The following is an 11,320-nucleotide window of genomic DNA, read 5'->3' as shown; positions in this document are numbered from 1 at the left end:
ACACCAATATAAATTGTCAGAAAAAACGTTAGATTTTTCTTTTAGTGTTTCCGTTTTTTGAGGGGGTTGAGGAGAACGTTGTGTGAGGAAAACAGAGGCTATTGGACTTTTTTTTTGAGAACCAGAGGCTATTGGACTGGGACAGACAGCCTAGCAGTAAAAGCCCAGAGTCCCCTGTGTCTCCTGCAGCCCAGCCCACGCTATGGTTTCGTCCCATTTCGGCATCCCTCACAGGCCACAACTGCTCACTTCCTTTCCCCATTCTTCTCCGCCTCCAAAACCCTACGCTCCACCATGCCGAGCCTCGCCGCCGCCGCCGCCGCTCGCCGCGCCGGGGAGGCCCTCCGCCGCGGCGTCATGGGCGGTAGGTATCTCTCTTCCCTCCGCCCGTCACCCGCTACTGCTGCCGCCCCCGACAGCGACGAGGTAACTGCGCGCCGGTTGACTGCTCGTTTGGCGGCCTCTCCCCACCTCCGTGATCGGAGGCGAGATATTCCGTCGCTGACATTGGATCGCTTTTGGCGCGTGCTTCCAGGTGCTGGTGGAAGGCAAGGCCAGTGCCCGCGCCTCCGTGCTCAACCGCCCCGGCCATCTCAACGCCCTCACTACCACTATGGTACGTGCCCCTTCAACCATTTGTTTCGTAAAATAGTTTCTGCGCCTTTGGATCAATCGTGTGTGGGTGTCGATGGAATGCCTGTGTGTTCTATGGCAAACGTTTCTGTGGTTGATGATGTGTCGGGGCATCTCAGCCAATCTGTAGGCGTGGCATTCGGTGAAATGCCTTAGAGGACGTGCACAACTGTTTTTGATCAAGTTTGTAATCGGATTATTTGAAATGTTAATGTACATTGCCTGTCAGATCATGTCCTTGTGATGATTTGCTTTGTGGTGTTTGATTGGATGTCTGTGGGACTTCATCAATGTAGTAGCGGATACAATATCCCCAGATGCATGTTCAGGACATGTTGCATGAGATGCGTACCTGATTATGGGTGTATGGTTTGCTTATATGGTCGTACAAGTGTCATGCCCGGTGTAATTTCTGCATTTTCATACACACTGTTCCAACCGCTTGATTTGGTGCTTTATTAGTCACTAGTAAGCTTGCACGTGCAATGCACGTCTAACCATAGTCCAAACTTTTCTTGTTCATCATAGTTAGGAGGCACATGTATTCAAATAAAATCATTTAATTCTTCTCTTCATTCCGACCAGTGGCGGAGCCAGGATTCGAGTATAGGGGGGGCCGAATACATATATTGATCTAATCTCGTTGGCAATTACTCGTCGCTGCTACTAAATTTGTCGATCGTTGGGGGGGGGGGGGGCAGGCCCCTGCTCGTCCCCCTGGCTCCGCCCCTGATTCCGACAATTGTGCTCACGTATTGGTCAACGGTAAATTCAATGCTACAGATAATGCACTGATTGATTATGAACTTCAGAAGGGGATAACAACATACTTGCCTTAGTCATTGCCGCTCGCGCTCTAGACGGCCGAATGGCGACCCAACGCGACTGAGCGCTGCCCCCATAAAGCAGCCAACGCGGCTTATCCATGGCGTAGGAAGGCCCTTGAGTGCAGGCTATAGTATGTGGAGGCGGTAAAGGGTCAACGTTGTTCCAAGTCAGTTGCGTTGTTGCCTTGAGACGAGCTGTTTGAACAGTAGAGAGGCCAACATCTTTGAATACATCAAGAATTCCAATCTCATACAAATCTGCAAGCCAATCACTCTCATCCAGACCATTTTGAAAAGATCCAAAATCTTGCTCTGTTTCCTCTAGAAAACACTGCTTCCGAGCTTCCTTTATACGCAGAGCAGCTTCGAGGGTAGCTGCTGTCAACTTACGAAGCTTTTGAACATCAATTTTCCCCCTAGATGGTTGATGTTTTCTTGCCCCAAGTGGTTTAGTGAAATCCTTGCTAGCCACTCTATGGACTCCTAGTTGAGTATCATCCTTAAGGCCTTTAGCCTCTTGCACAGCCTTGATCTCTTGTGCTTGACCATCAACATAAGAGCCCTTTAATGGTCCTTTGCATGTACCAGAGTTCAGAATCTGAGGGCTAACATTGGCTTGAACTGAGGAGATGTCCTTTGTAGCCACTCCACAGACTTCTAGTTGCTTATCATTCTTAAGGCTTTTAGCCTCTAGTACAGCTTTGTTCTCTTGTCATTGACTATCAACATAAGATCCCTTGAACGGTCCTTTGCATGCACCGGAGTTCTGAATCTGAGGGCTAACAATCGCTTCAACTGAGGAGAGTTGTGCTACACTTTCTAAAGAAAGGTGCAGAGAGAAAGGCAGTACCTGGAGGGGAAATATATTTCAACCTATGTTAACAGCACATGAAAGAAGATTATGTTTGTGCAGCAGAGGACAGAGCCAATTATTTTGGCTGTTACAAGCCGACGTTTGCTACTATACTAACTTGTTCACTCATATTTTAATCCGTCAAGGTGATTGACAATGACAAAACACATGCACAAACTTTAGAACCCCATTAAAAAATCATAAGCACATTTGACATGAAGAAATACACAGCAAAAGAAAAAAGTGGACAACAAATCAACACATGAAGAATACATACCAAAGTGGATAAATATAAACTCGTGAGTTTGGATCCTCTTTTATTTTTCCACTATTAGCATAAGTAGATCCTCTTTTAGTTGGCTACTATTATTGTTAGCTTAATTTTTTAACACGATTGGATGCATGTGCCCCAACTGCCAAAGAAGAAAATAGTTGCTGCAGCGAAATGCTGCAGCGAAATGTTGCAACTGCATCTATACATAATATTTAACATCTTTGGGCTATCTAGAACACCGCACAATTCATACTATGAAGAAATACATTGTTGAATCCTTTATGGGTTCATTTCTTCCAAAAATTTAAGATGCATTGTGAACATTCTCATCAAATAGAGTGGAACCACTCACCTTTTTCTCTAAGCTCAGTAAAATTGATCTCTGCAAGTCGATCTCTTCACTTCCAGTATATGCACAAAATATCATTCTGAAATAACATTCGGATGTGTTTGCTATTTCATAAATCTTCCTCCAGTCTCCATCGTTGTATTTCTGAAATAATCATGCTGCACAAAGAAACACTAAGTTATGCGGTCATTCAAAGTACACCTCGAATCGGATCTATCACCTATTGTAAACAAAAAAGCATCATCCCTCATATTCTAGCATATGGCAAACACTTTTTGTATCCCTCTAATCGAATCTATCACCAACAAACTAAGAATTCAGGCCAGATAACTTAAATATCTCACTCTTGTCTTTCCGTGGATGGAACCAATGGCTCTTATATATATTTGTCCTTCAACTTACAATATTGCGTCAACAACATTTTTTTTTAAATGCTCCTGACAGAACAAGAAAGCCTAAACATGCAACTCTGTTGGTAGCAGTCAGCGTCACTGACACCATTGTTTTGATCACAAAAGATATAATTGACAAATTCAGTTTGCTGCTTTCCACTACCAACTGTATATTTCGCACACAAGTTCTTACCGGAGAATTGAAGTGTATTGATTTATGCACTCCTTGCTCTTGAGCTCATTCCCCCTCATCAAATTCTGCACTGTCCTCTTGCAATTGCCTTTGTCCCTTACAAGTGAATCATGCTCTTGCTTCAGCAACAACTACACTGGCTCCTTGGAGGCCATCCAGCGCGACAAAGCGGGATGGAGGACGACATCTGGATGCGCCGCTCTAGATCTTCTTGGCGGCGGCGCCGCCAGCAAGATGGGCAGACCGTGGGGCCGGACGACGGAGAGGCGCTAGTGCGGGGCATGCGTGTCATGTGCCGCGGCAAGGCGAGGCGTTGCGGGCGGGAGGGTGGCGCTGACGTGAGGCGCGACCATCTGTCACAGCGGATGCAGTTGCGCAGAGGGAGCAGCATAGGGCGGCGAGGCGCCGACGAAAGAGAGGAAGCAACGACGGAGTCGAGGGCGGCGACCCGCTCGTAGGAGAGGACGGTGGCTAGATGGGAGAGGCGGAGGAGCGGCGTGCAGCAGCTGGCCGGCGGCTAGATGGGAGAGGCGAAGGAGGGGAAGAGGAGACGTGCGTGAGGCGCTCGGGGGGAAGTTACAGCGAGGATGAAAAGGTACGGGATTAAGTGTGATGCGTGGGATTAGTGGATCGTTGTTGCGCTCAAACACGTGGAGTGGCAATGGTGGGTAATTAGAGCGTAAAACACGTTTTATAGATTGAAGCGATCTAGACCATCAAATCACATTATTTGATGGATGAGATGAATTGGTTCTCCGCGCTTTCGTGCTTTTATAGGGGTAGTAGATGCAGATTCGTGTTGCTTTTTTAATCCATGTGTATTTATGCCGACTACAAAGTATTATTTATTTCTTACTGTTACATGATCTTGGTACATGGTTCTGACTTTTAGTTGAATTGCTGTATTGATAGGGAGCTAGGCTCAACAAGTTCTATGAATCATGGGAGGACAGCCCCGACATTGGTTTCGTCATGATGAAGGTATGGTGCTTCATCATTTGCATGATACTAATGGCACTAGACAAATCTAAGCTGAGGTGTGTATTGCATGAAGGGCAGCGGCCGAGCATTCTGTGCTGGTGGGGATGTTGTTGGATTGCGCCAACTTATCAATGAAGGTAAGTGGGCAGACGTTGTGCATCATTTGATTACATTTCTTTGTTAAACATGGTAATTGCTTCCATTATATAGGGAGCACCGACCAACTTATTAAAGTTTCTAGTACGTTTACATTAGGAAAGTAAAAGCGGCTATGATAGCGGAACTCCAATTTTTTTCACACATTCTTCATTTCCTTTTGAAAGTTGGTCTAAGAAACAGCAGTTTTTTATTGCATAAATAGAGTACATATATTAATTTCCTGACACCAAATCTTCCTAGTGGAAATTTATATGCAGCGATAACCTGTTTTAGTCATATGCCTCAGTATTTCCTTTAATGTTAACCTTGTCTTATGTCGAATTAGGCAAGCTGGACGAGTCTAAAGATTTTTTCAGGACTTTGTACAGTTTCATCTATGTTCTAGGCACATACTTAAAACCACATGTAAGTACACAAACTCATTTTCTAAAATTGGACATTTCGTCTTGATATTTTTGGATAATCAGCTGGTATCACGTTTATATTGCAATATAGGTTGCCATTCTTGACGGTGTTACTATGGGTGGTGGAGGAGGCGTTTCCATTCCTGGAACATTTCGTGTTGCCACTGATAGAACAGTATGTCAATTGTTTTTGCTTGATTTGCTTTTATTAAGTTGCTCTTAAGGAGCCTGGTATCATAGTGCAGTAATATTTCTGTCTAGACACTTCATTAATTCAATTATGCGTTTATGAAATTGCAAAGCTGGGTATTGACAACTATAAATCTGTGCATAATTACTATTTTCAGGTGTTTGCCACTCCAGAAGTACATATTGGCTTTCATCCAGATGCTGCTGCCTCATTTTATTTGTCACACCTAACTGGTCATGTTGGTTAGTTGTTCAATGTTCTTATTAGTTCCCTGCAGTTTGTACTAGTTTAATGTTGTCCCTGGTTTGTGTTTATTCTATGTTGTAATGTAATATAGAAACATACAATCATTCTTTTAATTATGCATTTGCAGGGGAATACCTGGCCTTGACTGGTGAAAAACTCAATGGAGTTGATATGCTTGCACTTGGCCTTGCCACACACTATTCAATTAGTGAGGTAAGATCCTGCCGACTAAACCATGTATTTTTAATTTCTTGTTTTGTAGTTCTACTCTGTTAGCAAATTAATTGACCAACCTTACGAGTTGCGTTTCTTGTGATAGCACCTGGATCTGGTTGATGAACGACTTGCAAAATTGGTTACTGATGATCCTTCAGTTATTGATTCTTCCCTTGCACAATACGGAGACCTTGTTTATCCAGATAAGACAAGCATTATACATAGGTAAGCCATGGAATGACCGTACAAGTGAACATAATTCTAGTCTAAACATTGATCTGGATAAATATTTTACTATGCCATTGATCACTTTTAGTACCGCAACCTATGAAGTCGTCCTCTAGCTTGTTTGGTTCATAATGTTTGTGAAGGAAAACTGTGAGGAAAGCCCCCCCCCCCCTCCCCCATTGCATATAAGAACCTGAATTTGAGTCCACGAGGACTTGAATCAAGTTGGTGAGATTGTAGATGCACTCACCCAACCAAGTGGGCTAGGCTCAGTTTTTGGCTTGGTTCATAACCATATATTAAAGCGTTTTACATGTAAGCTTTAGCGCGTTTAAGAGCTGGGGGATGGTAAAACTCCTTGCTTTGGCCTAGGCAAAGCATTAGGCAACAGACAAGCTCTGATGAGAAACTGGTCCTCTGGCGAGGAATCAACAATCCCAGTGTGGAATAGGCCTACTCAGGAAAGATACAGGCAGCGTGAGAGGGAGGGAAAAGTTTCAACAAACGTGCTCTAATTCCTTATCTGGTGAGGAATCGGCAATCCCGGTGTGGAATACGCCTACTCAGGAAAGATGCAGTTTCAGAAGCATGCTCTAATTTATTAACACTGATTGCTATGTTCTGTTATTTGTCTTTTAGTCTGAGTTTCAATAAATCATTCTCTTGCTGAACTCAATTCCTTCTGTTCCCTTCTTCTTTAATAGCCCATATGGTTTAGAATTTGTTCCAAAATAACTTCTGTAAGATTGTAACCAATTCGTTCCTTCCAAAAGATGAAACCCCTATTTATTATTATATGGATAGCCACCGCATTGATTTAATGAAGTGAAGGTACTCCATATCACAAATAGGTGACATTTGGCCATATATTCAGTCAGACTTCTAAAATTTTCTATTTCTATCATTTTAAATATTCACATTAGAATTTTGAAAATCATATGTATGGATTTGTCTTCGAAAGTATTTCTAGAATCTAGTAATTTTATTTGTTTTTATACATATATTACTCCCTCCTTGCCAAAATATAAGGCGTGCTTGACTTTGCATGATCTTTAATGCACAACTTTGACCACATATATTACTCCCTCCTTACCAAAATATTAGGAGTAGGATTTTCTACAAGTGCTTGCCACAGAACTAGTTAAGGGTTTCAACGGTGCCAAAGTTCTCAAAAATTCTGAAAAAAATACTGAACCAACACACCTATAATATAACATGATCCAACGGAGGGATTAAAAAAATACGACTGCATGTGTCCTGCACGAAAAAAATTTTAGTTCAGTATATATTTATGTCGCAGTGAGCTGAAATGCTTATTATTTTTGCCGAGGACACATAGATGCATATTTTAACAATCCCTCCGTTGGATCAACTTATTACATTAGAGAGATGCACCCATATTTATTTCATATTTTTTGATAACTTTTAAACCGTTAAAAGTTTAGGGAGCCTAAACAAGTTCTGTGGCAAGCTATGATAGACACAGTTTTACCTATACATACATACATACATATATATATACATACATACATACATACATATATAATTATATGGATCTAGCATGTATAAGTGGCATCATCATATTTTTCTTGCAAAAATATTTTCATTTCATATATCTTATACTAATTTTGTATGCATACTATAAGTGAAAATCATAGTCAAAGTTGTACGTGGAAGATCAAAAAGAGTTAACTGTGCCTTATATTTTAGAAGGGGGGAGTACAGTAGAAATTAATGGTCAACTTTACATCTTATAGACTGTCAGTCTCCAAAATGTTACTTATTCGTGATATGGAGTACAAGTTATAAGGATGAGATGAAGTCACCTCAAAATGGTAAAATGTTTATGTTTTGTAAAGAGACCAAAACCAATAATAGTAGGAGTGGTGGTGATGATAAATGATTTAAGTGAATGCGTTTTTTTGTATGCGGTTCAGATGGATTTAATGTGCATGCTTTCAGATTTCTTAAAAAAATATTTTCCCCATAGATTTCTGCAAATTTCTCGTCATGTCTTATTTTGTGGGAGGCTCAGCTCATTTGTGCCCTTTGTGTTACTTTAGGCTGGCGGTCATAGATAAATGCTTCAGCCATGAAACAGTTGAAGAGATCGTGGATGCATTGGTGAGTGATGGTTCAACATTTTACTTCCATGACTTGCTTATTGCTTGATTTCTTTTGATGCAAGCCTATATCCATGAAATGCACTTGTCTCTTTGATAATTTTACTGTATGAGTTAGCCACTTTAACTCCGTGGTTTTCTGGAATTCAAGGTTTTGATTCTAATGACAGAGCCTTTTTCTTTACAATGCTTATGGTTTAGAGGGCTTAAGGACCTCTTCTCTTGTAATCAGGAAAGTGAAGCAGCTCAGTTGAATGAAGAATGGTGTACATTGGCACTGAAAAGATTGAAAGAGGCCTCCCCACTTGCTTTGAAAGTATCACTACGATCGGTATGTAGAAAGCTGAAATAACTTTGTTTAGTTGTGTTTATGCTGGTTGCTGAGGTCGTGTGTGCCCATCATGTAGATACGTGAAGGTAGATATCAGACACTTGATGAATGCCTTGTGCGTGAATACCGCATGTCCATCAATGGCATTTCAAAGCCATTTTATCATGATTTTTGTGAGGTATGTATTATCTGTTGATGGCAGAAAGAGTGACCAAGTGGACATAATGCAAAATGTCAAGTAATGATGGGCTTATTTTGCTGTGCAGGGTGTGAGAGCGCGACTGGTTGACAAGGACTTGGCCCCAAAGGTATTTTATTTTGCTGGTTGCACAATTGTTTCCTTTTTTTTCAGTGCAGTCTTTTTAGATTTTTTTTCTTGCAGTGGGATCCTCCTGCGCTCGAGTTCGTTTCCGAGGACATGGTAGATTCTTACTTTGCCCCACTAGGAGAATTCGAGCCTGAACTGAAGCTGCCTACAGAACAGCGAGAGGCATTCATATAGATTGCCTGAGCCCATTGTTGTTGTCAGCACATAAAACAACTAGGGTGGGCAAAGGGCAACCTATTCATGTACAATACGCCGAATCCTTGGCATGGTGGAGAATTCGAGCACCAAGACGAACTCGCCCTTTTGTTTCCTTTTCGTCCAATGTTATAAATGTGCATCATTTTACCATGCGGCACGTGATAAGTACCAGTGAGGACCGATCTAAGTTATCCCAGCTGTTGACAGAGAGTAAGTGGCTGATATTAGGAATCTGGGAGGTTTTGCTCAAGAAAGCTAGCCCTAATCACAGGATGGTTGATACATGTGTTGGCGAATTTTAATAGAACCGATTTTGTGTGTGTCCGGACCAAGTTGGTTGCACTGGTAATGGGACTTTGTTTCACAGCTTACATTAGCTGATTGATTGTAACCTGCTCCCTCTCTTCCATAATATAGATGTTAAGAATAGACGTGGAGTTTCTACGCCCAGGAGCAAATGCTCCTGGTGTGAACAGTAAAATCAAATAAATTCAAAAACAATTCAAAAAATTCTGAAATTTCTTTGTGCCATACTTTCACAAATGTTTGTTGTGCCTACAAAATTTCATCGCAAAATCACATTAATGGAAGGCGTGGTAAAAAAACAAAATCGATGCTCTGAAAATGTTACTTACAAAAGCATTTTGGAGCTCTGATTTTGTTTTTTTTGGCACGCCTTCCACCAATGTGATTTTGCAATGAAATTTTGCGTGCACATCAAACATTTGTGAAAGTATGTCACAAAAAAATTTCAGAATTTTTTAAACATTTTTTCTAGTTTTTTAATTTTACTATTCATACCAGGAGCATTTGCTCCTGGGTGTAGAAAGGTACTTCCGTTATTACAACCGGTTGTAACATGGAAAGGATGGAGTACTTATTATCCGTGTAATACAAATCCTATTCTCGTCGGAGGGAAAAATAATGATCCTCATATGCTTTTAGTAGCATTGTCGTGCCATTACAAGTGCAACCAACATAGACTTGGTCTGCAAATGACCGTCGCGTCTCTGGGACACCATCCTCCTCAGTTGTCCTGCGCATGAGGTGTGCTTTAGTACACCCCCTACAAAGCTTACAATTATCAAGATAGATCTATGGTGTAGATCAAAACTTACCCTTCACTTGAAAAGGGTAGCACTTCAGTTCACGTGTTAGAGCAACTCTAGCAGCTAAAACCTCGTCTTGCAAATTTTATATAAGGGCCGCTTGTAAAAACAAATTGCGGTAGTGCGAGGCCTCTGGTGAATAGATCATGTAAACTTTTCATGTAATTTTTTTTTGCAAGACGAGTTTACAGGTTTTATACAAGGGCTGCCTGTAAAAACAAATTGCAGTAGTGGGTGGCCTCCGGTGAACATTTCATGTAAACTTATCCCTTTTTTGCAAGACGAGTTTACATGGTCTGTCTGTGCCGGAGGCTTAGCGGTACCATAAAAAAATTGCGGGCAAATATTGACATGTAGTATAATTCATATAGATGCATGCAATTTATATAAACATAGTCATGTTGCACTAGTTCATATCAAAATTCATGCGCAACATACGAGGTAGCAAGTTTGGCCATACGAATGCGCAATCAAACAAAATAAAACATAATCAAGTCGCCACCTACCATAAAACAAATCAAGCAACATCATCATTGTTGCGAAGATCGTCGCCACCACCACCGGCCATAGCACCTCAATCACCATCTTTATCCACATAGATCGAAGAATGAGCACCACAAGCATCAACATGAACTTCATTTGCCGAAGCACCACCACCACCATTGCCGAAATCTTCACCACCTCCACCGGGAACACCACCACCTCCACCACCACCAATGCTGAAGCCAACACCAACTCCAAACCACCACCACCGTTGCCAAAGCCAACACCACCTCCAAACCCACCACCACCAACATTACGAGAAGCAAAACCACCTCTAAACCCCCACCGCTACCTCCGAAACCTACATGACCAACATTGTTGAAACCACCACCACCGGTCGTAAGATCTTTAAGCTCCATCTTCCCCTGGCACATGATCTCCATTCTTCTCATATCCCAAAATTCTCTTGGCGTTGCATCCATGCCCTCCAGATTCATCATCATGAACCGGTCCTCCTCGGCGGTCCTCTCATCCCTCCTCTTTTGCTCCTCTAGAGCGATCTTGCGTTCCTCAAAGGCGCATCTTCTCTCCCACTTTGCCTCCTTATGATTGTCTTTCTTCTCGGCTATGGCCACTTTAGTATCCAAATGCTTGTCCAACATAGTTTCTTTCACCTTCACCATCTCATTAATTTGATCCCTCAAAGTGGATGCCTCGGCCGATCTCTTCACCCTGGCTTGTTTCTATCCGGTTTTGCCCTTGTTTCTTCTCCCCTTGGTACATCATCACTATCATTATCGTAT

General features: G+C 42.0%; 1 protein-coding gene across 1 annotated transcript; it reads left to right on the top strand.

Annotated features, from left to right (window-relative positions):
* The first annotated feature begins 209 nt into the window (after nucleotides 1-209).
* Nucleotides 210-9,257, top strand: LOC123051740 (3-hydroxyisobutyryl-CoA hydrolase-like protein 2, mitochondrial). The gene is made up of 14 exons (XM_044474711.1): nucleotides 210-426; nucleotides 536-616; nucleotides 4,434-4,502; nucleotides 4,576-4,639; nucleotides 4,987-5,066; nucleotides 5,157-5,240; nucleotides 5,413-5,497; nucleotides 5,629-5,714; nucleotides 5,821-5,942; nucleotides 8,009-8,069; nucleotides 8,301-8,399; nucleotides 8,476-8,577; nucleotides 8,666-8,707; nucleotides 8,782-9,257. The coding sequence occupies exons 1-14, from the start codon at nucleotides 295-297 to the stop codon at nucleotides 8,899-8,901; spliced, it is 1,227 nt and encodes a 408-aa protein (XP_044330646.1). The 5' UTR covers nucleotides 210-294; the 3' UTR covers nucleotides 8,902-9,257.
* Nucleotides 9,258-11,320: the final 2,063 nt, after the last annotated feature.

The sequence above is a fragment of the Triticum aestivum genome, chromosome 1A (genome assembly GCF_018294505.1).
Source record: "Triticum aestivum cultivar Chinese Spring chromosome 1A, IWGSC CS RefSeq v2.1, whole genome shotgun sequence".
NCBI lineage: Eukaryota > Viridiplantae > Streptophyta > Magnoliopsida > Poales > Poaceae > Triticum > Triticum aestivum.
This window is presented reverse-complemented; position numbering and strand designations above follow the sequence as displayed.